We start from the raw sequence: 27,775 nt of genomic DNA, 5'->3' as shown, positions 1-27,775 counted from the left end.
CCACCCCCACCCCCACACCAGGTTATTGTGCAACAAGCAGAAGTAACAAGGTTCACCTGTCCCACCCCATTACCTGCTCCACACCCTGACCCCAGCTCACTGACCTGGGCCCTGCCCCTCTGGCCTCTGAGCTACTCCTCACCCCAGCCTTAAGCCCGCTGAGAGCCCACAGCCCCGGCATGGAGCCCCAGGAGCTACCTAGCCCCTCGGGCCCCCAGCTCTGGGGCATCCACACACACCACTAACACTTTATATACAGCAAACTCAGTGAGGGCTGTGCCCTCAGGAACATCACTTTAAATAACTGGTGGGAGGGGGAAGGCTCAACTACATGTGCCACAGCTCTCCCCCCACCCCAGTGCTATGAAAATATAGCGACATACAAAAATATATACATTTTAACCCCATATAAATTACTGACAATATACATACACATAGTGAGCCAGTGGCTGGAATGGAAGTGTAAGGGGGTGGTAATAACTTAGGGGTGGGGGAGGCAGGCTTTGGTGCCCTTAGTGTGAGGAGGTGCCTGCCGCTGCGGGAGGTGGGGCAGGCACAGCCCTGCTGTACCTGTACCTGAGGGCCCAGGTAATAAATTAGGGTATGAGGGGCAGAATCCTTAGCCCTCATAGGCCCCAACCTCCATCTGCTCTCTCTCTCCCTCCTCCCGCATGTTCTACTTCAGACACATGAGGATTAGGAAAGGAAAGCCTATTCCTCCATCCTAAGGGACCTCTCTCCCCCTAGAACCACCGTGGCCACTGTGAGCCCCCCTCCCCTACACATGATGCTCACACCTCTGGTTCTCACTTATTTCAATTGTAGACCTAAAAAAGAAATCCAATACTGTTCTTCGCCCCAGCCCTATTCTGGAGTGCTGGGAACACCTGGGTCCCTGCCTGTTAAGAAAGCCTCCGTTAAAGTGCTGAGTTTTGGAGCCCCTCCACCCAGGGCTCTGGGTGCCTTCCTTCCTTCCTTCCTTCCTTCCCCATAACCCCTGGGCCCAAGTACATCACGATTGGGGGGTAGAGGGGGAGGGGAAGCTAGAACCCCTGGGTAAGAGCTTAATACTGAGACGCATCCCTGCTTCCGGTGTCGAGGGCTGCAGCCAGGGACAAACTACAGCCTGCATCCCAAGGAAAGGAACCTCTGGGTTGGAGGGAGACCAAAGGAAATGCCACAGGAAGTGGTCCAACATTAGGGATTCAAACTGGAGCCCTCAATAGGAGCAAGGGTTCCTACTCCACCCTGGCCAGGACCCACCTACGTAAGGCTGGGGTGGATCCTGTTCTTTGCCCTTTTTGATGCCCTCACAAGAGGTGAGCTGGAAGACGCCTGGGTGGCTGCCATGCCAATCCCCCTGCTGGCCCGGGCAATCCTGGCCGGCAGAGTGGTCTGGTTCCCTGGGGGGGGGCCTGGGGGAGGCGAAGGGATGGGAGGTCCAGGGGCCCAGGGTGGGCTGGCCAAATGGCCCCTGGATCTCCAACCTTGTATCCCCTGCAGCCGCCGTTCCAACTGATACACGTCCTCTGTGGCCTGGTTAAGGCGGTCAAACTGGGCTAGTAGAGCCTCAAAGACCGAGAGGAGGCGAGAGGGCTCTGGCTCAGGGTCTCCCCGGGCCCCTGCTCGGCCCATCAGCAGGCTCATCCCGTCCAGCTGGCTGGAGGAAGTGGACGGGCGGGAGGTGTCTGAGCCAGCACTTGGTGGGGACACATCCTGGGATGACTTGGAGTCACTCGATGAGCGTGAGGGCAACGGTTCCATCCCCTCAAACCGGACCTTGTGTCGAAACTAGGGAGAGAGAGCAAGGGTCAGTCAGCCCAAGGCGAGTGAGGACAAGCAGGTCTCCTCCGACACCCACCACTCACCAAGACAGACATAAATGACTTGACACCGTGGAGAGCTCCAAGTCGTGCCCCTTCTGTCTCAGGACTGCGGACTGCCCTCCCTCCCCTCGCTGGGAGCCCCTCTGCACTCACCTCCTTGACCTTGCTGAAACCCATCCAGAGGCGAAGGCGCCGCAGAAACAGCTCCACCATCTCGTAATCCTGGGGCTCCCAGGCTGGCCGGTACAGCTCTCCCCGAAGGGCATGGTAGCGCCTCCGGAGCACGACGGCTCCCAGCCGCAGAGCCCCCCACAGCTGCAGCACCATGAGGCTGGTACACAGCAATGGCGACAGGCGCCAAGGCTCCGAGGGGCACACATGGGGGTCCCCACCCGCCGGGCATAGCAGGAAGAGGTCCCAACCCATGCTTCGAAGGGAGTCGGAGCAGGAGGAGAACAGCTGTGGGGAGAGAAGGCAGGTCAGTGGGGGGGGGGGGGAACCTGGCGCTGAGCCTGGGTGAGAGATGGAGGCAGTGGGCAGGCTGGGATGGAGGAAGGGGCGGCAGGTGGGGCACAATGTGGGAGGGAAGTAGCGGACCAAAGATACAGAATGAGAAAATTCTGGACACAGCCCATGTAGCAGGGTTTTTGTTGTTTTCTTGCTTATATGCATATTTGCTACAAGGTATTTTGGGTTTTTTTCCCCCTTTGAGGAGGGAAAGAAAAATAATGCTAGTTAACTGAAAAAAAAAATTACATCTTAAAAAAGTAAATGATCAGGAAAACCTATCATCATAACAACAATAGCTGATATTTATAACAGGGCTTACTATGTGCCAGGCACTGTGCTAAGGGTGTTACAGTTCTTGCCAGCGGATCCTCACAACCACCCTGGGAGGTAGGTGCTATTATTCTTCTCATTTCAGGGTCCCACAGCTAGAAGGGACTGAGATAAGTGTTGAAATCCAGCCTTCCTGACTCCAGGCCTAGGTAATTAAATTCCCACAAGCTCGCACTTGCCTCTTGCTTTGGGGTACAAGAGGGCACCGAGGAAGTACCCTTCTCTGGGGCGGGCTAGGCGCTCGGGAATCCCACTTGGGAAAGATGCCTTACCATGAAGCCTAACTGGGTATAGGCTACTGCCAACACCAGCAGGGCCAGGCCAGCTGCCACCAACTCTCTCATGGAGCGGTACAGAGTTTTCCCAAACACTGACCATTGACGGATGAAGCGCAGTTGCTGGGCGGCCTGTGGACAAGCATCCAGCTGTTACGAAGGCTGAGCAAAGCCTCTGGGGAGAAGGAGGCAGGGCCCACGGCAGGGCGGCTCTGGGTGGGAGACACAGGGCGGACCTCTTCTTTTGGGGAGACTCACCTTGATCATCAGAAGGAAAAGCAGGGATGCGGCCAGGCTGGCGAAGGCCGAGCTGAGCTGAGCCACTTGGTAGAAGCTGGTGAAGTGGCGGGGCCGGCGTTTCAGGTAGCGGCCCCACTGCTGGTCGGCCAGGCTCAGCTGGCTCAGGTGGATGAGCACGGTGGCCGTGGTCAGGAGGATGAGCAGCCACTGGCCCCAAGCCCCTGCACGGACCAGGTACGCCTGGCCCTCCTTCTGCATGGCCAGGGCTTCAGCCACCACGAAGTACACGACAAAGAGCATCAGAAACACCTGGGGGAGGCAAATCAACTCGCTGGAGGGGGTGCCCGGGAGAGCAGGGCGCCTGGGGAGTGGAGAGGGGCCCGCCCAGGACTGACCATCATCAGCAGCTGCAGGGTGACGCCTGCACTGAGCCGCTGCAGAGGGAAGGGCCGCACACTGATGGCCGTCAAGGCCCGTCCTGACACCGGGAACTCGAGGCGCAGAGTGATCGCCGCATGGAGCCCTACGGCTGGGCTGTATTGAGTGAGCTCCACGAATATGGCTCGGCTCCTGGGGACAGAGGGGCAGCTGGTCAACATCTCGCGCCAGACTCCTAACCCCCAAAGCAACGGAATAATACAAGGAGAGTCCCAGGCTTGGAGGCAAACAAGGCCCAGGCCTGTCTCCTCAATGTTTCATCACGTTTAGTTACTTTAGTTAAACTACTAAAACTTTAAGGTTTGCAAAGTTCTTTTACAAATATTTCTTTTTCTCCTCACAACAACTGGGGGAGGTGGGAGTTATTATTGGGCTCATTTCACAAAATGGGAGGAAACTGAGGTAGACATGGGTAAAGGAACTTGCCCAAGACCACACATAGCCTCTGAGGCTGGATTTCAATTTAGGTCTTCCTGACTCCAATTCCCTGTGTAAAATGGGGAGAAAAAACCCTTTCTCTTCCAGGGATAGTGTGTGAGTAAAAGGGGAATAAAAATGAGAACTTTGAAAGGTAAAAAAGGTGTTAAACATCTACTAGGAACATTTCTGCCCCAACCATGCGCCCTCAGCCCTCTTGGCTCCCAGGCTCACATGTTGTCGATCCAATTATGCCGCTGCAGGAAGCCCAGCAACTCTCGACTCTCCTCCAGGCTGACCCCCAGTTCCTGGACGTAGCCCCCACTGTCATAGACGGAGAAATAGCCCCAGTACCAGACCCTAGGAGATAAAGGAATCCATGAATCCAGCCCCGGAGGCCCAGGATCCAGCCACAGCTGCCTTCTAGAAGCCATGGGGATGGAATAGAGACAAAAGGAAGGCCTTGGCCTAACGGCAACCCCAGAAAAGTGCCATGCTATCCTCGATGGGGGAGGCGACATTTCCCATGAAGACATGAGTCCGGGGGGCACTCCCTCCCTCCACAGATCTGGCCCTCCCCAGCCACCGCCTCATGGGCTGCTTCCTGGGAGTGGAGAGACAATCCCTTAGAGCAGTGGTTCCCAAAGTGGGCGCCACCGCCCCCTGGTGGGTGCTGCAGTGATGTAGGGGAGCAGTGATGGCCACAGGTGCATTTATCTTTCCTATTAATTGCTATTAAAATTTAAAAAAATTTAATTTCCAGGGGGCCAAGTCATATTTTTTCTGGAAAGGGGGCGATAGGCCAAAAAAGTTTGGGAACCACTGCCTTAGAGTTTCACGGGTAGTCACGTTCACACGTGGGCAGCCGGAAATGTGGGGATGGTGGAGCGCATCCTCCCTGCCAAGCTCCCTGCGGCAAGCCTCGGGGCCCAGGTTCTTACCCTGCCAAGTCCGGCGCCGAGTAGGCCCATTTCCGCGTCCCATTGAGGGAGCTGCTTTCCCAGCCAACCTCGTAATCCTTGGTGCTGAAGCTGCTGGATGTCTCGCACACCCTCCTCATGGCTCCCCGAGCATCTGGGCAGAGCGCTGAAGGGCAGTCCATCAATCATTCAATTAGCATTTACTTAAGTGCTGACTATAGGCTAAGGAGGAGCTACGAAGGCAGAAAAAAATCTCTATTCTCAAGGAATTTCCATTCTCTCCGTTGGAAGAGGGATACCAGGAAGGGCTGGGAATGCTTGGCTGGGGAAGAGGCTCCAGAGAGGGCAAGGAGGGGTCCACGAGGAGAGGGAAGGCATCACAGGCCACAACTCACCCTCCTGCAGCCGAACTTGCCGCAGACGCGGAGGCCCGAGCTCCAGGGCAGACTGGTTCCCGTGGACGTAGGGGAGCAGCACGCGGGACATCCACCCCCAGAATTCATCTGACCTATGGCCCAGCCCAGAGTCAAGAGCGTTACCTCCTCCGCCAGGGTCATCCACTCCCCGCCCCGAGGTCTGGCAGGACATCCTCTCCCGGGCCCCCCAGGCCATGCCCTCCGCCCGGGCCGCTTTGCCCTTTCACCTCTGCTGGCTTTCGTGGGCCCTGCCTAAAGGCTGGCCTGGAGACTGCCGCGGGGGCAGGGGTTACCTGGTGATCCCCAGGAAGGCCTTGCTGTCCAGCTCCTGCTTGATGGAGCTCTGCAGGCGGTAGGCGTGGGCATGGCTCGAGGCATCTCCGTAGTTGGTGAGGAGGGTCACCAGCAGGAACAGCATGTACACCAGAAAGTTCTGAAGACGGGCGGAAGGCCGTGAGCCGTCAACGCATGGCTGCAGCGGAGCCTGGGGACGCCCCTCGCCCCCCCTCACCCCCCCAGGGCACTGGGCCATACCCCGGCCTCGTCTGGTCAGTTCTACTCGCATCCCATGACCCTATTCCAAATGGCTCCAGGAGCCACCATATTTGCTAGTTGGGTGAGGTATAGGATTGGTCTCTCCTTTCTACCCTAACCCAGTAATTTCTTTTTTTTTTTTAAACCCCTGCCTTCCGTCTTAGAATCAATACCCAGTGTTGGTTCCAAAACAGAAGGGCGGTCAGATCTAGGCAATGGGGGTTAAGTGACTTGCCCAGGGTCACACAGCTAGGAAGTGTCTGAGGCCATATTTGAACCCAGGACCTCCCGTCTCTAGGGCTGGCTCTCAATTCACTGAGCAACTTAGCTGACCCCCGTAATTTCTTAACTATTTTGTACATAGGTGTATATATGTGTGTGTGTATTTATATTGTGTGTGTGTGTGTGTGTGTGTGTGTGTGTGTGTGTGTGAAACACTGAGTTATTCAATACAGCTCCAGCATGTAGGGAAGCAACAGGGGATAAAATTGGAAAGCTAGCTGATGGAGGGGGGCCTTGAATGCCAGGCTAAGAAATCTGAATTTTGGAAGGCTTTTGAAAAGAGATATGGGGAAGACAGCTAGGTGGCTCAGTGGATGGAAAGCCAAGCACAGAGACGGGAGGTTCCTGGGTTCAAATCTGGCCTCAGAAATTTCTTACCTGGGCAAGTCACTTAACTCCCATTGCCTAGATTACTTGTCACTCTTCTGCCTTGGAACTACTGATTTTAAGATGGAAGATAAGGGTTTAAAAAAAAGGGAAAAGTGATACCGGAAGATTAATTAGACTGCATGTTCAGGGCAATTTGGAGGGAGGAAGATTTTGGTCCAGAAAACTGCTGTAATAGCCAGCCCAGGAATGAGGTCCTACGGCTCTCATCCAGGGTGGGGGGATGAGGCAGAGGGAACGGAGAAGAATGGAGGGATGGGATAAATACTGCAAAGGAAGAAGCAAGGAGACTTGGCCACTGATTGGATGTGGGTGGCGAGGAAGGGAGGAGCAAAGATGACAGGCAGGATGGCAGGGAAGATGTTGGAGTCATGAATAGAAACAGAATCTGGTGGAGGAGCGTGCTGGCAGGGAGACAACCGTCTGGCATGATGAGCTGGCGGTGGGACCCACAGGGGGAAAGGTCCTGGGGGCACCGAGAAACGCCGGGCTCCTGTGGCCACACTGTAAGCAGTGGGAGCCGCCAGCCTCTCCTCCTTCCCCAAGGCCTGACCCGCTGGCAGTGGCCAAGGCATGGACAAGGAGAGGTGGAATGAGATGGTCCAACCTCGTCCCCCATTACCTTGAGCATCCTGTGCAAGAGCTTGACTTTCCGAGCCTCCTCCTTGGCCTGAAAGAGGGCAAAGCCCTGGGGGGGCCGCACGCGGGGGATCCGTTCACACACAGGCTCCACGGCTGGACACTCCACCAGGGTGTCGTCCTCCTCCGGATGGAGCCGCTTGGCCACTAGAGAGAAGTAGAGGGCTTCCAGCAGGACCTGAAGGCGCACATGAGGACCACGTTAGGCTCCTGCTCTCGGGGCCTCTCCTCCTCCTCCCGTACCCGGGCAGAGAAGAGCGGGGCAGCTGGGGGAGAAGAGTGGTCAGACTGCCCCTCCGTGTGTGAATGGGCATGTCGGCTTGGGGGTTGGGGTGAGGGGAGACCGACGGATGGAAGGGAAAGGGGTAGTTGTAAAGAGAAGGGTGGGGGTGGAAAGGAGAAATCAAGAAAGAGAGGCGGGACACAGAGAGAAGGTGGGAATGGGGAAGGGGATCACGATCCACCTTGAGAGGTTCCCAGAACAGGAATGAAGACAGGAAGCTGAAGATGCCCGAGATGAGCCACATGACGCCAACGCTGGATGTGAAGTTGGTGCCGATCCAGCCCGAGATGCCCACGGCCACCAGCACGAGCAAGAGGCTGAGCCCGTGGGCGAGGGGCGCACACCATGGAGGAAGTAGCCGCTTCCGCAGACCCTCCGCTAGCCCTACAGGGGACAAGATGGAGTCCAATCAGAGAACACAGGGCGGGAAAGAGGAGAGAAGGAGAAAGAACCAAGGGGTGGGAGTGCTGGGATTTGGGGAGGGGGCGTCCTACCTCCCCGGGTGAACTTTGCTGACTGGACCAGTTCCTGGGTGGGGGCCACAGAGGGCAATCCCTTCTCATTCAGCCTCTGTAGCATCAGAGCTTCCGTTTTTGCCCCCAGAGTACCAGACCTGGGGAAGAGGCACAGGAAGCATGAGGGAGGCAGGAAGAAGTGATGAGATCAGACAGATGGAAGACAACGTAGCCAACTCTCTTCTCTCTCGAAGAAATTACTTCAAGGAGCAGTTACTTTCAGAGCCAGCAAGTCCCTAGCCTGGAGGGCAGAGATGGGATCTGATTCCAGATCAGATCTCCGCTGGGTAATGAAATCTTTTTGTGTTTTATCTCTTCCACCTGTGAAATGGGGAGATTTCCTTTTGGGGGAAAGGCAGGCACCACTGAAAGCCTCCATGATGCTTGAGGCAAGGACCTAGCTATAATGATGTTAAAAATAGAAGCTTCCCAAGCACCTGAGGACCTTGCGGTAGTAGTCCTTGCCAAGGTATGGGATTCACTACAAAGTGGGCAGCCTTTGAATTCCCCAGAGGAGTGGTCCTAATGACAGCATCATTACAAAGGCTCAGGGACATTATTTCATGCTTGGGCTATGTGGTCTTCATTTGTCCGCAGGATCCAGGATTCAGTGAGGCAGAAGACAGGCCCTTCTCCATAGGAATCCAATTTATCAACCAACAAGTATTAAAAAAAAAAAAAAAAAGCCTATTATGTGCTAGGCACAGGGCAAGGCCTAGTGGGGATCTGAGTACAAAGAATGAAACTCCCTACTGGCAAAGAGACTACGCTCTAAGCAGAGAGAGAGAAAATATATGTAAAATCTATTAAGTGTAAATATGGTGGTGATAAAAAGAGTGGGACGGTGCCGGGTCCTGCCAATCAAAGATTTCCCAGGCCGTTCCTTGGGCTGCTCATTCACATTCACACACACACACACACACACACACACACACACACACACTTGTTGGAGATCCAGAGTTCATGGATTCAGTCTAAGCTGTCACCCGACCAGTGAATGGATTAGAAACTTGCTGGTGAGACGGCAAAGCTCTCTACAAGTCCTACCCTCTGGATGGCTGCCCACATATAAGCCTCCATTTTCTTATTAGACTAACAATAGCAAAATTGGCTCCCTTCCCAAATGACTGCAGAAAAATGTGTGAATTCTTTTAGAGAACGGAGCTGGGAAACAGTCAACAGGGTCAAATTTAGAGCAGGAAAGGATAGAGCTCGTTCCCATTATGCCACAGGCAGATCACCCTGCCCCCCCCAACCTGAAAGTGGGGGCCCCTGAAGATCTTGTCCCTCCCTCCCTGCCTGTCTCAAACTCCATCCTGTTCCCACATCACTCACAGGCCTGTGAGGAGGTCAGTCTCCAGGTGGGTATCTCTAGCAGGGGCAATGCTGCTAGCCCCCTCGGCGAGTATCTGTCGGATAAGATCTTCATCTATAGGAAGCAGAATCGGCAGAAGAACGCTGGGCATGAGTCAGGATCAAACCCTACCACCCTGCTCATCACTCACACCCTCTCAGACCTTCCCTACTCCCTTGGACGAGCCCTGCTTTTGCCAAATGGCTCAGAACTACTCTGGGACAGCTGGAGAGACTGAAGGCTGCCCACCCCACAAACTTTCCTGGGAAAGCTGAAACAGGACATACTCCCTCCCCTAGGTTTCCTGCAGCCCTGCCTTGATATCTCTTCAGAAAAGAGGGGTACTGTGATCACAAAAAAATTCCGTGTCCTCCCTCACCCCAAACCAAGACCTACTTACTCACCTGAGGTGGAGAAGTACTTGGTCTGGGAAGGGGGGCTTCCCAGGGAGAGACCATCTTCTTCCATGGTCTCCAGACCCTGAGGGTTCCCAGCCCGGGCCCGCACCAGCCTCTGAAGGGTGTTACCCATGATGGAAGGGTCACTGAGTAGGTCTGGCCAGCTAAGAGTGCCATCACTGGACTGCCAATGCATCAGGCTGTGAAAGCAATCACACCCACCCAGGGGAACAGGTGAAATCCTGACCAATGCAAGCACCTGCCTGACCAAACCCAGAGGAACTCATACAAGTGATGGGAGCCACTATCTCCATGTGGGGAAACCATGCACGAAATCCAGGCAGCCATGTATGCATGACATGTGATGCCCAAATGGATGTTCAGCTCTGTCTAAATTCAGTATGATTTTGCTCTATGCCGGGGCACCCACCTTTTAGAATCATCCAGAAACAAATCTGTTTTAGTTTGTCCAGAAAATGCCTGTGGAGAAGAATACAGAGCTTTTCAGGGATAAGACTTGGCCAGGGAGAATCTTTGCTAATGCTTCAGGGGTTCTTAATCTGGGATCCAGGAGTTTGGTTTTTTTAATAGCATATTTCCATATAATTGTCTTCCTTTGCAATCCTATGTATTTTATGCATTTAAAAACCTTAATCTGAGAAGGGGGCCAATAGGCTTTAGTAGACTGCCAAAGGGGTCCAGGACAATCAAAGGTTCACAAACTGCCTTCTTCCCAACCACCCTACAAGCAAGGTGGCTGAGGTAAGTATTTTCATCATCCTCATTTGACAAATGAGAAGCCTGGGACTTGGAGAGATTCAGTCACCCAACTAGAAAGTGCTCGAGGCCAGCCCTTGAACCAAGGTCCGCTGGTTGGGAAACAGGCTAGACTTGAGAGCTACCGAGTTTGGCTGTCTGTGATTTGGGGACTCTGAGCCCAAGGCTCTTTCCACGTGGCCTCTCGGCTACTGAACAACATGCCAAGCTCCTTATAGCAAGGAGGCAGGTCACATGCAAGATCTCTTCCCAGTCCCCGTCACCTCAGCATGGAGTCCAGACAAAGTGAGGAAGGAGCTGTCTAGAACTGATGTCTCCAGATAGTTATCGATGTCCAGCATCTGCTGCCCTGCAGGGCTACGGTCAGGGCTTACTGATACCTGTAGGCAGAATGGCACTCAGCCCCATGCCTGGCACACAGTAGGTGCTTAACAAATATTTATTAACTGTTGCAGTTGCCTTTCCTTTTATCCCGGTGAGCATCTCATTCAACTCCCTGCTTCAAAATTTCAAAGCAGCTTCAAAACAGGACTATTCTATGTCCTAGTGAGCTAGAACAGGGGAGAGGCCTGAGTGGGCAGGAAATCCCACAGACAGTAGAGGACCGACTCCCAAATTTACTCTCTGTCCACCAAGGGATGTTTAAATGACCCCCACTCCCACTATTTCTCTAGGTCCTTGTCCTTCTGTTCCGTCTGCCAAGCTACAGGTCCCATCCTTACCTTGCTCCGGGACATACGGAAGAGAAACAGGATAACTAGGTAGAGAGGGTAGACAACCACACTGGACACCAGGCCAACGGCCACCGTGTCCACACTTAGTGGGATCAGACTGGACATGGGCACATTGCTGCAAAGAAGGAAGGAAATAAATATTTAAGTGCCTACTTTGTGCCAGGCATTATGTTAAGTGCTTTATAAATATTATTTCATCTGATCCTCACAACAACTCTGCAATTAGGTGTTATTATTATTCTCCATTTTCAATTGAGGAAATTGAAATCGATTTGCCCAGGATCATACTGTAAGTCTGAACTCTGGCTTTCCTGACTCTAGACCCAGTGACAAGGAGACTGAGATCACTTTATTACAGAGCAAAAGGTAATAGGAAAATATAGCAGAAGCTGGAGAGGTTTAAATAAAACCAAAAAGAAAAAAAAGTTCCTGATAGTGAGGAGTCCTAGGACTGCCACAGGAGACCAGGAGAGGTGGGGAAATGTCTATCCTTGAAGGGATGTGTATTTGGTAGAGGAATGGACCTGATGGCATGGACCTTGCCAATTTAACTTTGGGGGATGGACATCATTGGGGAGGGGTTGGAGAGAAGATATTATGGCCCAGGATGGTTGGGAGGGGTACTCGCCTGTGATCGACATCTCCCACAACTCCGTACCACACAGCATTGGCACCCAGGAAGAGGCAGATCAGGAGGGCGCAGCAAGTAGCCCGCTGGACCCGAGTGAAGCGGCTTCGTGGGGGGCGGTCCCACAGTGACAGCCAGATGTGCTTCTCAAAAAAGCCTCGCTGTAGTTCTGCCGTCAGCAGCCGTGGGAACCTGCGTAGGGTGGCATCACCTAGAGGGGCAAAGAGAGAAGAGGAAAGCTAGAGGCAAAGCTGGAAGGGAGAGGAACACATTTATTCCCTCACAAACTTAAGTTTCCCCTTTACATCTATACTTTATTTGATACAGTGTGGAGTAGCAGATAGTGCTGAACATGGAACCAGAAAGTCTCAGATTCAAATCACAACTCAGGGACTCACTATGTGACTCTGGGCAAGTCATTTAACCTCTCTGTATCTCAGTTTTCTCATTTATAAAATGAGTGGGTTGGACTCAATGGCTGACCTCTAAAGTTCCTTCCAGCTCTAAAGCTATGTTCCTTGGTTTGACCTACCCACAAACATACTGACTCACAGACAAAGAAAATACAAATGAGGGAGTTTCATTTTTGGATGGAGCCAAGAATCCAAAAAGTGAAAAAATGAGAAAAATCATGGCAGGCATGGGGCCAAAATCAAGGAGGGAGAAAAGGGGGATTCTGAGGCTGAAGAAGGCTTACTTGCTGCTAGGACTTCCTTCTCCACCAGGCCCCCGTTGTCCTCAGTCTCCACCGACAACCAATCATTCACCAAGAAGAAGGCACTTCGGCCAGTCTGTAAATCCCGGACAATGATGTGTTGTAGGAACCAGGCCGGGCTGAGCCCTGGGAAGAGAAGACAGGGAGCCATAGGGCTTTGGGCCAAGGAAAGAGGAAGAAACTGTCTCACAGTGGGCAGAGGCAGGAAGGTTCCTACTGCCCAAGCCCTCTCTCCACACCTTTATTGTCATGCCACACTCGGATCTTCCACACACTCCCAAGGCTGCGCTGTGTGGCAATCTGGAAGATGTCCAGACTGTTGCGATGAAAAGCACTCTCTCCATCCAGATGCCGGTGTCCACTTCGGCCATCTGCCCCGTAGAGGGTGATGCCCACGTGGGCTGTTGTGCCTACACACGGAGGGAAGGAAGGCAGAAGGACATGAGCATAAAGAAGGTAGGGAGAGGGTTTTTGCAAAGACACAGCCAAAGCCACCAGAAACTGGGGTTTGGGAGAGCCAACAAAAGAACTGTGGAGCTGTCCAGCACTTCACAGGAGAGAGGAACCTGGAAGAGGGCCAGGAGTGATATTTATGGGCTCAGATTTCTATACAGCAAAGCCCAGAGTATGGGCAATAAGGCAAACTAGAGATCTTCATGCAAAAAGAAGAATTTGAGTTTCACGGGTGTCATTGAAACTTGGTAGAGAATGATCCAGCACTGGCGATCACAGCAGTGGAAGGGAATATCCCATTGAAAGGAACAGATGAATACTAATTAGAACAACATTATACAGCACTTTAAGGTTTACAAAAATCACCTCATTTGATTCTCACAACAACCCAGTGAAGTAAATGCTACTATCACCCCCCATTTTATAGATGATGCCTGGCACATGGTAGAAACTTAATAAATGATAGGGAAGGGGCAGCTGGGTACCACAGTGGACAGAGCATCAGGCCTGGTGCTGGACTGAAATTTGGCCTCAGACACTTCCTAGCTGTGTGACCCTGGGCAAGTCATTTAAACTCAATTGCCTAGCCCTTGTTGCTCTTCTGTCTTAGAACTGATTCTAAGCCAGAAGTTAAGGATTAGTAAAAAATAAATGAATAAAAATATATACATAAATACTAGTTGACTTGATTGGATGAAGTCAAGGCTCATGGGTTAAAGTTGTCCAGTGTCACACAGCTAGAAACACTCTGAGGCAGGATTCATATTTGTTTTTCGGACTCTCAGTCCATCATTCTATCCACCTTGATGATCAGGTAACAAGGGTGGGGGTATGGGGCAGGTAGGTAGACAGAGAGCTCAGTAGACAGGGAGCCAGCCTGGAGTCAGGAGGACCTGGGCTCAAATCTGGCCTTGGACACTTCCTTGCTGTGACCCTGGGGAAGTTACTTAAACTCAACTGCCCAGCTCTTATTGCTCTTCTGCCTTGGAACTGATACCTAATATTGATTCTAAGACAAAAGGTAAGGATTTAAAAAAAAAAAAAAGAGGAGGCCAGAATAGTCAAAGGGCAATAAAAAGTCTTTTTAAAGGTTTCTTAGGAGCAAGAAAGAGTGTTTTGATGGGTGCTTGGTATGAATGAGACAAGAAAAAATGATGGAGGGAAGCCAGAAAAATTTTGCTTCTGATCTTCAGGCTGCAAAGGCCAGATGGGTTACAGCAGTCAAAAAAGGTGAAGCCGATGGGTAAAAGAGTAGCAGGAAGTGAAGTCATCTCAGGTATTGAAAGAGCATGGTAATGTGACTGCTGCCAGTGATCCTGGAGAATTTGTGGGGTGCTATGGGATGGAAGACAAGCGACCTTTGAGCCTCTGTTCAAAAAGAAGATGATAGGTCCTTTAAACTATAGTCTGGTGAGCTTGAGGTCAACTCCTGGCAAATTTTTGAATATAAAATTAAAGGCAGGGTTAGTGGACACTAAGAAAGGGAAGCTGTGACCATTAGGAGCCAACCCAATGCTACTTTCTCTGCTTATATCACTGTCAATTGACATAACACCCCCACCTGCTTTCTAATGGAACTTTTGCTTGTTACAAATAAGAATGGTCAAGAAAGAAAAGGAATCAATACATTTAGCCATGTCTGAAAATATATGCTTCATTCCACACCTATGGTCCAAAGGAAGGTGAAGAAGAACCTTCATGGACAAGTCATGCAGAGGTTAAAAAGAGAAGAAAGGCCCCACATATGCACAAATACTGAAAATGGCCCTTTTTGTAGCAGCAAAGAGCTAGAAGAAAAGGAGGGGCTCATCACGTGGGGAAGAGCTGAACAACGTGGAATATTATTTTGCAAGGAGAAATAATAAACCTCAAGAATTCAGAGACTCGTCTGAAGGGATGCAGAGTGAAGAGAGGAGTACCAGGAGAATAATTTATACAATAATCATGCAAGTGTAAATAAAGATTGATGAAAGCTTACAAAACTCTGATCAATGCATTGGATCACTGAATCATCGATGAGATGGAAGGGACTTCAAGAGTCATCTAGCCTATTCTCATTTGCCTTACAGATTGAGGAAACTGAAAATGTCAGAGGTGGGTTTGAACTGTGGTCATTTAGCCTTAAATCCACTACATAAGGCCGCCTCTCAGTGGGCCAGCAGTGAAGCATGCCTCCCTGGCCAGGGAAAGTTGTGGTTCCCAGAGGGTTCTGCCAACACTTTCCTCTCTTGACCATAGGTATGAACTGAGGCATACATTTTCAGACATGGCTAATGTTGACTGGTTTCGCTTGGCTGTACGAATTTATTAAAAGGAAGAAACCTATGGGTGTGGGACAGTGAATAGATAGGCTTAGAAATGGGAGTTCCTGGGTTCAAATCTGTTCACAGATACTTCCTAGCTGTGTGATCCTGGGCAAGTCACTTAACCCCAATTGTCTAGCCCTTACCTCTCTTCTGTCTTAGAATCAATAAATATTGGTTCTAAGACAGAAGGTAAGTGTTTTTAAAAAAAAGTCTATGGGGTTGCCGGGGAGAGAGTGGTCATTGGAGAGATTTAGCAATAGTGAAAAAGAAAAGAACAGCCAAGAATATTTTTTAAAGAGAGAACAACTCATGCCGGGCTAAGCCCATTTTCTTTTTTGAGTGAATTACTAAGCTGGTAGATCCAAGGAAGGTCACAGACACGATTATTGTTTACCTGGATCGATTCCATTAAGGAGTCTGTTATCAAGCCTCTTAAAATATCCTTGTGGACAAGATGGGGAAATGTGGACTAGATGATGTAGCTGAGTTATATCAACCTCTGAATAACGTGGCCTAAATGGCAGGAATGAACAAACTGCTTTTATCCTGAAGAACATCTCATAAGAAGTAATATAAATGCAGCCCTATCTACATTTTTATTAGTCACTTGTATGGAGATCACATGTTTATTGAATTGACAAATGATTATAAAACAATGAGGCTGCTGTGGTCCAGAGGAAAGATAACTGAACTGAGAAGCAGAAAGACCTGGGTGGTTTGAATCCTGGCTCCACTACTTATTAGCTGTTTAGCCTGGGCAAATTGCCCTCCCCTTCTTGGGTCTCAGTTTCTTCCTCTGTAAAATGAAGGGGTTGGACTAGATGGTTTCTTTTTTCTTTCTCTCTCTTTTTCTTTTTTAAACCCTTACCTTCTGTCTTAGTATTAATTTTAAGACAGAGGAATGGCAAGGGCTAGGCAACTAACTTAACTAGGGTTAAGTGACTTGCCCAGGGTCACATAGCTAGGAAATTAAGGGGCCTCTTAAGATGCAAATCATCCTACCTACCTACTACCAACTATCCTACCTACTAAGCTGAATGACAAAATCAAGATCTAGAATGATCTCAACAGGCTAAAATGAATAAGTTTGGAATTCTGGGCTAAAACCAATAATATGGATTGTAATAGGGGTACATGTAGCATCTCACATAAGCCTGAAACATATTCAGCAAATTAAAAATAAGGAAGGCAGACCTAAGCAATTAGGTTATTCAGAAAAGATGGGAGGACTTCAGTAGACTGCAAACTCAATGAGTAGAATAGCAGTGAAAAATTAATTTATTCTCAGGCCATATAACCCAGTGAAATTGCTTGTTGGCTCCAGGAGGGGAGAGGGAAAAGGGGAGGGAAAGAACATGAATCATGTAACCACAGAAAAATCCTTAAAAATAAATAAATAATTTTTGAAAATTTAGCATTGGAAGAAGGGAGGTGGGCATCCCACAGTAGTGGACTCTGCTTAGGTCACATTGGAAGCTCTGGGTTCAATCTTGGGAGCCACCTTCTAAGAAGGATGGTGAGAAACTGGATTTTGTTCAGATAGGCAACCAGAATGGTGAGGGGACTCAGGACCTTGCCCTACAAGCTTCAGTTGAGAGAAAATAGGGTTGCCTACCCTGAAGAGGATTTAGGGGGCCCATGATCACTATCTTCAAATATCCAAAGAGCCTCAACATGGAAGAGGGATTCAAACGATTCTCCTTTCCAATGATTCTCCTGTTCGAATGCTCCCACCCCAGAAAACAGAACTAGGATGGGGTCGAAGTTACTTAGAGGTAGATTTCAACTTAAAATAAGGAAAGACTGCCTAACGATTAGACCTGTCTGAAAGCGGAATGGGCCACCCCAGGAGACTTTGAGGGCTTCACTCAGAAATTGGAAGACTAACTTGTCACGGATTCTTGTTCAAGTAGGAGGTGAACTGGATGGCCGCTGAGTCTCTTCCAAGTGGAAGATCCTAATCCTGTCCTCAAGATCTCAGCCCTTACAAAGGGAGTGTTAAGGCCAAGGTGGTCTAGTGAAGGTGACAAGCAGGCATGATAAATAATAATAATAATAATAATAATAATTAGCATTTATAGAGCACTTTAAGGTTTTTAGAACTCTTTACCAACATGATCTGATTTTATCCTCACAATGATTCTGGGAGGCAAGTGCTATCATTATCCCCTTTTTATAGTTGAAAAAAATGAGGCGCACTGAGATCGAGTGACTTGCTCAGGATCATACAGCTAAACATAGTTATAGAGTTGAGGCCAGATCTTCCTGGCCTTAGGAACTCAGGTCTTCCTGACTCCAGGCTTGGCACTCCATCCACTGTACTATTTAACTGCTTCTGTGATGTGGGATTTAAGCTAGGCTGTCCACATCAGGCCCCAAGGCCAGCTAACCCTTCCCACAGCCCCCACAGCCCCTGCCCGCCCCCTCCCGACCCCTTGCCACCAGTCCAGCTGTCTCTGCCTGCTTTCACCTGAGCCCTGGCCCCAGCCAGTCTTCACAAGAATCTCATACTTGAAGCGACCATTCTTCCCACAAAAGGGGATGATGCTCACTCGGCTGACGTCCATCAGGTCCAGCTTGTGGACAATCAGAGCTGTCACTACATAGGTGGCCAGGCACACGGCGCAAGTCAGGAGTACAATATAGTTGATGCCTGGGGCAGGCTCCTGTGCCAAGAGAAAGAATGTCAGGCCCAAGGCTGGCACTGGCTTCATCGTACCCAACATACCCGCTCTTGGGGCCCAAACTCCCAGCTAACCAGTCCCCATCCCTCTTAACTACTTTCCAGCCACACTAGTCCCTTGGCCTCTCCTTACAACCCCCCTTCTCCTAATATGAAGGCTCCTCTTTTAAATGGACATAGAGGAGATAGTTTTTTGAAAGAGGCCTTTCAGTGAGTCCTTTTGTCAGCAGAGAACATTTTTTAAAATGGAGTAATCTTCTTGCTATGCTTTTCTTATTAGAATTTCCTTCAGCAAGGATCTCTGAATCTCCATGCTGTTTAGCCTTCATTGAGCTTTATTAGGGCAAGGACCATTTCTCCTGATTTCAGTGCTGACCACTAGAGCCTGGCACATAATGCTTAAGAAATGATTTTTCTCTTACTCAGTCATTGATTCATTTAACTTCTCAGGGGCAACTGCTTTTTTTCTTCTGGAAAATACTTTGTATTTTTTTCCTAATATTGTGTCTACATCTTCTTGTTCAGTTATCTCAGTCACATCTGACTCTTTGTGACCAAATTTGGGGTTTTCTTGGCAGAGATACTGAGGTGGTTTGTCATTTCCTTTTCCAGCTCATTTGACAGATGAGGAAACTGAAGCAAACAGGGTTAAGTGGCTTGCCCAGGGTCACACAGCTAATAAAAGGACCTATTTGAACTCAGGAAGTTGAGTCTTACTGACTCCAGGCCCAGCACTTTATCTACTGAGCCCCCCTAACTGTATCTACTTATTTTTCCTCAACTATAAAATGGGGTTAATAATGGCACCTATCTCTCAGGGTACTTGTAAGGCTCCTTCCCCCAGTTATCTGTATACATGTAGTGATCGTAACCCCTGCCCCAGTAGAATATAAGCCCCTTGAAGGCAAAGACTGTTTTGATTTTGTCCTTGGATCCTCAGCCCCTAGCACAGTTTCTTGCCTACAGTAGGTACTTAAATGTGTTTGAAGTTGTATCAAACTGAAATCCCTTGTCTCTTCCTCCCACCTCCTTCATCTTCCTCCTTCCACTTCATATTTCTCATCCAGTGCTGGACACACCAGCTTAGAATTAACCAAAGGGAGCCCATTTTCCAACCCTGGTGTACCCACAGCATTTGCCTCAGGGCCAGAGACACTAAAGAAGGCGAAATCACTCACGGGAAAGATGAATTGGATGGAGCTGGGGGGAACAAAGAGACTAGCACCAAAGGCTGTGAGGTGGCGCGTCAGACAGACCGCCTGGCTGGGGGAGGTCTCTTCTAGGGGCACGATGCCCTCTGTCTTCCACATCATCTCCTTCTCACTGAAGTACTGGCACAGTGATGTGTAAAGACCCACCGTCACTTCCACCTCGGACCAATGAAAATGGCTGGTCATATTCAGGTAGTAACTTGCTGTTGTGTCATCCGTTCTAGGGGGCAGAAACAGATAGAGAGTTGCAGTGTAAGGACTCTGGGTAGAAATCATGGATCATCTCCCTATGGGCCTGGAATTCCCATATCTCCTCTACCTCCATCTTTAGCCCCAGGACCTCAAACTTCTTCTTTTTTTTTTTTTAATTAAATTAATTTATTTATTTAGAATCTTTTCCCATGGTTACATGATTCATATTCTTTCCCTCCTCTCTTTTCTCCCCACTCCTGGAGCTAATGAGGAATTCCACTGGGTTATACATATATCATTTTTCAAAACTTTTTTCCATATTATTAATATTTGTAATAGACGATCATTTAAAGTCAAAACCCGACCTCAAGACTTCTGATGGGATTAGAGTATCACGACTCCCTTTAAGGGGGCCTGGAAAAGCCTATGGACGCTATCTCAGAAGGGTGTGACACTTTTCTCAATAATATTTCTCAGGATGATATTTTTAAGTGCATAAAATAAAATAAAGGATTCCAAACAAAGTCAATTATGTTGACGTTGTTATTAAAATGTTTTTAAAAACAAGCTTTTAAACTTGTTTTTATAAGAAACAGCCCCATGAGGAGAATCCATCAACTAGAGGAAATCATTCAGGCTCTGCTTTGGGAGCCAGGATGAGAAAAGAACCTGACCAGGAATCAGGAAACTGAATTCTAGGCCCAAACCACCTGCCTTACAGGGGTATTTTCTTAGTTCCCTCGTGTTAAACAGGGATGATGTTTTTCTTCCTCACAGGGTCCATGTGAAAACACTTGAAAAATTCCAACCACCATATTGAAGGAGAAGCATTTTGAAGTCTTCTCCTCTGCCATACAACATTGCCCAGGGCCCCAGTACTTAAAGAAAGCAGGCACTTACCCTGGAGAGATGAAGAAGGTATAAGGCCTGTGGTCCCCTCCGGCCAGTGCCTTCAGTCCAATCTTCTTGCTGGCTGTGCAGTTGTACTCATTGGGCTGTGGGGCCGAGTGCAGATAGACAGCAAGGAAGGGTTCGGGCTCCTCGGACAAGTATCGCTCTAGGACACGGCACAGGGACAAAATCTACCTTTACAATGGCTGAGCCATTCCAGTGAAGCCTCCATGAGAAGAAGAGATTCTAGCAAATCAAAGTCTGGGTTTGAGAGAATGAGTGTGGGCATGTGTTTATGGAGAGAGAGAGGAGTTTGAGGGTTGGAGGGGGAGCAATGGAGATGGGAGGGATTCAGATTTTAGAAGTAGACCTTTCATAGAAAACACTGTGAATGGTCTATAGCTCCCATTTTTTTTTTTTAAACCCTTACCTTCCATCTTAGAATCAATACTGTGTAAGGGCTTGACAATGGGGGTAAAGTGACTTGCCCAGGGTCACACAGCTAGGAAGTATCTGAGGTCAGATTGGAACCTGGTTCTCAATCCAGTGAGCAACTCAGCAACCCTTTAATAATAAGCATTTATTAAGTACCTACTATGTGCCAGTTGAAATAAATGAATTTATGAATTAACTAATCAGTCTTGCAAAGGTCATCTAACCTCTCTGCATTCCCATGCATTCACCTATAAAATGGGGATCTTGTCTATTAAATCTAATATTATGTTCACAGCTGTGATTTCCTTTAAGTGTAGATCTGACTATAGCAATCCCTTACTAAATAAACTCCAGTAACTCTCAGTTGACTCTAGGATTCTGCCACTTCCATCTATCTTTTAAAGCCCTTCTTGACCTTGCCCTATCCTATTTTTCCAGCCTCACCAGACATCGGTCTTCACTCCTTAGTCTAGAATTCAACCAAATTAGTTTTCTCTCTGTTCTTCACACATGGCAATCTGTCTCTAGTCTTTGTGCAGTTCACTGCCTATCCCTTTTGCCTGGAAATCCTTCCTCACAGGGGCATCTGGTTAGCTCAGTGGATAGAGTCCCAGGCCTAGAGACGGGAGGACCTAGGTTCAAATCTGGGCTCAGATACTTCCTAGCTGTGTGACCTTGAGAAAGTCACTTACCCTTTTTTTGCCTAGCCCCTGTCCTTCTATCTTGGAGTTGTTACTAAAACAGAAAGTAAGGGTTAAAAAAAAAGAAAGAAAAGAAATTCTTCCTCACCTCTGCTTCCTACAATCTCTCTCCTCCAAGAAAGCACCATGCACTGCTTTCTACACAAAACTGCTCCTAATTCCCACCAACTGCTAATGTCCTCTCTCCCTAACAACCATGTATCTAACTATTATGTGTTGATTCTCTTTATATATTTATATCCATAATTATGTCGTATCACCCATTAGAATGTATGCTTCTTGCAAGAAAGAATGATTGCTTTATTCTTCATACCTGTATTTTGTGAAGAAAATTGTGAGAAAAACTGTAGAAGGATAGGAAGGGGTTAACCGTGAGAACTGAGTGAACCACACTGACTCCAACCTGTGTCTCAATTCTGGAGCTAGTTTAGTTTCCTTTCTATTCAATTATGGGTCTCATTCAAATTCTGTCTTGGGAGAAAACTTTATTCAGTAGGGAGAATTGGGAGAAAACCATACTGCACCATTTGAACCTAGCCATGTGTGACTGGGAAACTGGAACACCTCCACCTGACATTTAGAGACCTTTCACCAAGGACCTAGGTTATGCTGACCAGAAACTAGGTCAGATCCAAAGACTGATATAAGGAGTTTTCTCGTATTTTTCCTGGATTCAGAGAATTATACCTGTTTACTCTCTACCTCCCAACTTGGAAAGTCTTTAATCATTTATTTGTTTGTTTATTTAAATCCTTACCTTCCGACTTAGAATCAATACTGGGTATTTGTTCCAAGGAAGAAGAGTAGTAAGGACGAAGCAAAGGGGGTTAAGTGACTTGCCTAGGGTCACACAGCTAGGAAGTGTCTGAGGCCAGATTTGAACCTAAGACCTCCTGTCCCTAGGCTGGCTCTCAATCCACTGAGCCACCCAGCTGCCCCAGTCCTTAATCTTTAATCCGATTAGAAATCAAATTTTCTAATGCTGTTCCCTTTTAATTAATTGTTCCCTTTTAAAATTAATTGAATTTGACTGTTTTTACTGTATAAAAGTCTGTCTCCCCCTGTATTCAGGGTCCAGTTCTAAATTGAGGAAGGGGCTTGGCCCTGATTTGTTGGGCAATTGTCATGCATTGCTTAATAAATCGATATGCTCAGAAGATCAGATCTCTATTTCCTTAGTCATTCCATCTTTTGCTGGTTACAATCCTCAGTGCCAAGATAGTGGTGCCTGGCACATAGTGGGTGCTAATAAAACACTTGTTTGATTTATAAGGTTTATAAAGTTTACATGATCTCATTTGGTAACCACATTCTAGGGCTGCTAAAAGGAGGGAACAACATGATGGATGTGAAACCAGTAGAAAAAGATAAATTAAAAAAACAACCCAGAGAGATGTGCCACCGGGCAGCCCCGGGGGCTGCCGAGCTCACGATACCCACCATTCAGTACAGTGTAGGTAAGCTGGAAGTGCAGGCCGGCCTCAGGGTTGTGGTTTTCGGGGGCAATGATGGCGCTGACAGATGTGCGCGGTTGGATGATGGCAGTGCTGGCGGAGAGGACGCGGTCCCCACCGCCTCCTCCACTCGTGTTGTTAGACACCTTGACGGTGATGGCCTTCTCGGATCCCAGCCGCTCTATTGGGATTTGGGCCCCTGCCTGTGTCTGGAAGGCCATGGAGGCCACTTTGGTAGAGACTGTGTAGTTGCTGATGTAGCCAAAGGGGAAGGGGTTGGAGTCCACGAGGAAAATGAGCTGAATGACGTCAGTGACATCAGAGAAGGTACTGTTGAAAGCAGGTGGGATGGAAAACTGGCAGTCAGAAGTGTTCTCATAGCACAGCAGGCTGAAGGGGTCCGAACGTTTGCCTCGAGCCACAATCTCTTCCCCCGCCAGGGTCAGCGGTTCTTCATTCAGCACTCGAGACTTCATGAGGATTCTCATCAGGTCCGATGACAGGTTATAAGCTCGGGAGGCCACCAGGAGGGTGAGGGGTTTGCTGCACAGCTCTGTAGGCTCTAGGCTCTGGGTATCTGAGTTCACCAGGTGAATGAGGTCACCTAAGGGAGATAAAAAGGCAAGACAGTTAGTGCCAGCCTTGGAGCGTGAGCCCCAGCATGCAAAGCACTCAGCTGGACCTTCAGAAGCAAGTAGAAGACGCAGCCACAGACGATGGAAGCCTTTAATCCAATAGGAAAGCCCCCCGTGAGAGAAAAGGGTCGCTCTTCCTTTCCCCTTTTCTTTGCTCGCTGCCTTCCCCCATTCCCTATGCTGGATTCCTGGGCTTGCCTCCCGACTCACCAGTGATGTTGAGGATGTTGTCAGCAATGGCTGTGGGGGTCACTGTGCCTTGTGTGGTCTCATTTTGCAGGATGGCCATCATGTTCTCCAGCTTGTTCAGGGTTTTTCTGAGGCAAGAGTGGCACACAAACTCCTTACTTGCTACCTGTGGGGAGAGAGTTCAGTGATGTAGGTTCAGCCCTCTCTGTCCATATCCAGCCTGTCCGAGCAGATAAGTGCCCATCATTTTCTTCCACAAAAAGGATATTCGTATTGTGGAATGACCAACTGTGATAGGCTTAGTTATTACTAGTAATTCAATGATCCAGGACAAATCTGAAGGACTTATGACAAGGAATGCCATCCATCTCCAGAGAAAGGACTGTCGGAGTTGGGATGCAGATAAAAGCATAGGATTTAACGCTTGTTTATTTGGGTTTTGGTTTTATATGATTATTCTCTAAAAAAAATGAATAATATGGAAATATGTTTTGCATGATAATACACGTATAACCCAGAACGAATTGGCTGCCAGTTCTGGGATGGGGGGAGGAAAAGAGGGGGACAATTTGGATCATATAATTCCAAAAAACTTATGTGGAAATTTGTTATTACACATATTTGGTAAAATAAAATATCTTTATTAAGAAAAGATATTTGAGGTTCTACCCTCATTTCCTGTTTCACCATCACTCCCAACCTTTCACCCACATCATTGTCCTCTACTCTCCCCAGACCCCTCACTCCTGGCTTCCTAACACTACGAATCACTAGCTTTTCATTGTTGCCCATCCACCATCCCTTTCTCACCTTTGTCTTCCCTCCTCTCCCACAGAGGGCTCAGCTGCCCATCTTAATATCCCTTGATCTTTCTGACAACCTCAGTACCTCCAAAAGCTTATCCTGACAGTCAGGTAAGGCCAAATAACCTGAGACCTGAGAGGCACTGATTCAATTTGAATCGACCCAACCTGAAGGAGAAACAGATCTAGTTCCAGCCAGTTTCCCAAGGGTGTCCTGCAAGGTGGGTCTGAGCTGTTAGGGAAGAAACAGGGCTAGGGAGAGTGAGAGTAAGGTGGCTCAACATACCGTGCACTGTGCTAGGGCAGCTGAGATCTGCTGAATATCATCCACGGTGTTGACACGAAGGGAAACAAGGATCTCTGTGATGTTTTTTCGCATCAGCACCCGGAGTTGCCTCTCGTGGCTGGCCTCTTCCTCTGAGGATGTTACCTGTTCATACTGACAGGAAAGGAGGAAACAGGTACTTCATAAGAGCATAGAGAGACATTGGGGTTTGTATACATCTCCTTATACACACCTCCAATTCCCCTGAGTAATTTAATGGTCTTTAAAAACAACCTTTGATCCACTGACAGAGGGCTGGGATTATTTTTCATCTTTGCATCCCCCACACCTAGCACAGAACTTAATAATACATGTTTATTGATCTGCAGTGGTGGTCAGATAGCAAAGAAGGTGATCACTTGAGATCTCTCTGTTATAAAATCAATCTAAGTAACTCAGGAAACCATCTTTCCAACTTTAACCATGGCTTTGATCATCCACCATAGGGCTCCCCAGTCTCTTGCTGCCTCCCTTGGTTCTCTCATCCAGGGCAGGGGTGGAGATGGCACTAACCTCATTGAGGACAGAGATGAGAGCCAATGAGTACTCGATGACATGCTGGGGGTCGGCCTGTTTCACCAGCCCTGGCAGGACTGTCTCAGTCAGACTGTACAGCCAGTGGGTAAGACAGTGGAAGCTGGGAGAAGGCTCGGGTAAGGTAATAAGTAGAGACCTGGAAGGTGAGGGTCAGACTCTGAGGTAGTCTGAGTGGCAGCAAGTCAGTCCCTCCCACTGCCCAAGAGTAATAACTAGACTTCTAAGCTGCTCAGAGAAATATTCACCTCCAACAGATCCTTATGACCCTCCCCACTCTCCAAAAACAAATCACTCTATCCATCCTCTTCTCATGATCAATTCACTTCACTCTACACAGATACTAATTTTCTCTTGATCCCTTCAATGCTCATAGACTCATTGTTAAAAATATCTGACTTGGATCATGGATGCAGAGCTGGAAGTGGCACTAGAGGTGACGAAAGTCAATCCTTTCATTTGAATAGATTAGAAAACTCAGGTCCAGAGACGTTAAGTGACTTAAGTTCACAGAGGTAACAAGGGGCAGAGCCAGGATTCAAACCTAGAACCTCTGATGTCGAATCTAGCATCCTTCTACTGAATCAAACTGCTTGTTTGTATATTGCTTCCCAAAGATGACCAAGTTTCCCCTGATGATCCCTTCTGCCATCCATCTCGATCCTTCTTCTAACTGTGCCAACCCCTTGGGTGCCTGGCCCAAGGCTCTGGGTCCACAAGGGACCCTCAGATTACTTAGTAAAGTGCCTGGCAGATATTTATTGACTGACTGGTTGAGAGACAATCTTGAATAGGCTGGTGCCTCAAGGTTCAAAATGGCCCTTTGCCTCCCCGCCCCTTACTTGTTCAGGGCTACCACGGCAGCACCTAACTGGTCCTGCACGACTACAGAGAGATCCACAGTGAAGTGGGTCTTAAAGCCGGGAGGCAACACAGCTCCATATGCAGAGAGACTGCCTTTGTAGATGCAGAATTCCTCACAGTAGCCTTGACGGCAGCGCCGCATAAGCAGGGAATACACCAGTGGAGCATTTTCATCCTCTGTGTCCCGCCAGCCTGCAAGAATCATAGCCCAGGATTGTCCCTCTGGAGGCAAGAACTTCTGACCATCCAACCTTGTCTCCACTCCCCTTCTCCCACCCTTCTCCATACCCTACCATGGACACACAATAGCAATGGCTAATATCCTATGTGGAGAGAAGTGGTGGGAGCTGGATGGAAGGATGGAAACAAAAATATTATCTCATTTGACCTTCACAACAACACTTGAGGAGTAGAGGCAGTGGGAATGAGAGATGTAGAAATGGATCACAATCATAACAGGGACTTTGGGTATCCTTTTGGGGCTTCTCTATTGAAATTGCACTCAATGATCATCAGTGACCTTCTAATTATCAACCCCAATGACTTTTTCTTTTGTTTTTACCCTCCATGACCTTTGATTTTGTGGCAAATTCAGGAGACAGAAGATAGTTCAGTCTATGTTGGGAATCATGGCAGGGGCAGGTGGGTCCTCAGAGAAGACCAAGACCCTCTGAGTTGGGACTGTAGGAATGCCTCAAGGAGGAAGTGCAACCTGTGGATTTATCTTGGAGCATAGCCCCAGTGGTCCCACCACAGTCATGGCTCTGAGATGGTTACATTATGAGCTTTTAAAACCATGATAAGGTGAAACTGAGTCATCCTGTTCTATGAAAAATTATAGAACACGATGGAACTCAGTGACAGACATCAGAAATTGGATGGATTGCAAAATCTTATTCCCTCCTTGTTCCAGAAGCCATCATCTTCTCTCTCTCCTATTCAAACTCAGACTTTCTACTGGCTCCTCTTCTGTGTACAAATATGCTCAGGTCTTCCCAATTAGATAAATATTTTCTCTTGGACCTGTTCCATTTCTCTATCCTGTATCTCTCTTTCACTGTCAATCTTCTTTAAAAGTTGTCTACGATGGGCAGCTAGTTGGCCCAGTGGAGAGAGCACTGGGTTTAGAATCAGGAAGACTCATCTTCATGAGTTCAAACCTGGCCTCAGGTACTTCATTACTGGGGGCAGCTGGGTGGCTCAGTGGACTGAGAGCCAGGCCTGGAGACAGGAGGTCCTAGGTTCAAATATGGCCTTAGACACTTCCCAGCTGTGTGACCCTGGGCAAGTCACTTACCCCCATTGCCTAGCCCTTACCACTCTACTGCCTTAGAACTAATACATAGTAGTGATTCTAAGACAAAAGGTAATGGTTCTTAAAGTTGTCTATGTTGATGGACCTACCTACTCTGTCCTCAATTTGGAGCAGCCACCACCATCTCTACTATAACTGCTCTCAACAGTCACTACTTGTCAATCCC

The 27,775-nt window shown here is 48.5% G+C and overlaps 1 protein-coding gene across 1 annotated transcript in view; it reads right to left on the bottom strand.

The window, feature by feature from the left end:
* Positions 1–81: 81 nt before the first annotated feature.
* Positions 82–27,775, bottom strand: part of PKD1 (polycystin 1, transient receptor potential channel interacting) — a 125,216-nt gene continuing 97,522 nt past the window's right edge. Inside the window, exons 19-46 of the mRNA XM_044657233.1 lie at positions 26,273–26,486; positions 25,410–25,569; positions 24,858–25,010; positions 23,790–23,934; positions 22,931–23,548; positions 20,364–20,520; positions 19,239–19,491; positions 17,848–18,043; positions 12,858–13,028; positions 12,601–12,744; positions 11,904–12,114; positions 11,264–11,390; positions 10,805–10,921; positions 10,195–10,244; positions 9,771–9,964; positions 9,348–9,441; positions 7,992–8,110; positions 7,679–7,881; positions 7,198–7,392; positions 5,666–5,805; positions 5,352–5,464; positions 4,978–5,122; positions 4,271–4,396; positions 3,577–3,751; positions 3,200–3,490; positions 2,939–3,073; positions 1,980–2,285; positions 82–1,791 (exon numbers count right to left, since the gene is read on the bottom strand). Coding sequence (XP_044513168.1) covers positions 1,264–1,791; positions 1,980–2,285; positions 2,939–3,073; positions 3,200–3,490; positions 3,577–3,751; positions 4,271–4,396; positions 4,978–5,122; positions 5,352–5,464; positions 5,666–5,805; positions 7,198–7,392; positions 7,679–7,881; positions 7,992–8,110; positions 9,348–9,441; positions 9,771–9,964; positions 10,195–10,244; positions 10,805–10,921; positions 11,264–11,390; positions 11,904–12,114; positions 12,601–12,744; positions 12,858–13,028; positions 17,848–18,043; positions 19,239–19,491; positions 20,364–20,520; positions 22,931–23,548; positions 23,790–23,934; positions 24,858–25,010; positions 25,410–25,569; positions 26,273–26,486 — 5,480 coding nt within the window. The 3' untranslated portion in view covers positions 82–1,263. The remainder of the gene's footprint in view (positions 1,792–1,979; positions 2,286–2,938; positions 3,074–3,199; positions 3,491–3,576; positions 3,752–4,270; positions 4,397–4,977; positions 5,123–5,351; positions 5,465–5,665; positions 5,806–7,197; positions 7,393–7,678; positions 7,882–7,991; positions 8,111–9,347; positions 9,442–9,770; positions 9,965–10,194; positions 10,245–10,804; positions 10,922–11,263; positions 11,391–11,903; positions 12,115–12,600; positions 12,745–12,857; positions 13,029–17,847; positions 18,044–19,238; positions 19,492–20,363; positions 20,521–22,930; positions 23,549–23,789; positions 23,935–24,857; positions 25,011–25,409; positions 25,570–26,272; positions 26,487–27,775) is intronic.

This window comes from Gracilinanus agilis, chromosome 1 (genome assembly GCF_016433145.1).
Source record: "Gracilinanus agilis isolate LMUSP501 chromosome 1, AgileGrace, whole genome shotgun sequence".
In the NCBI taxonomy this organism is placed as follows: Eukaryota; Metazoa; Chordata; class Mammalia; order Didelphimorphia; family Didelphidae; genus Gracilinanus; species Gracilinanus agilis.
This window is presented reverse-complemented; position numbering and strand designations above follow the sequence as displayed.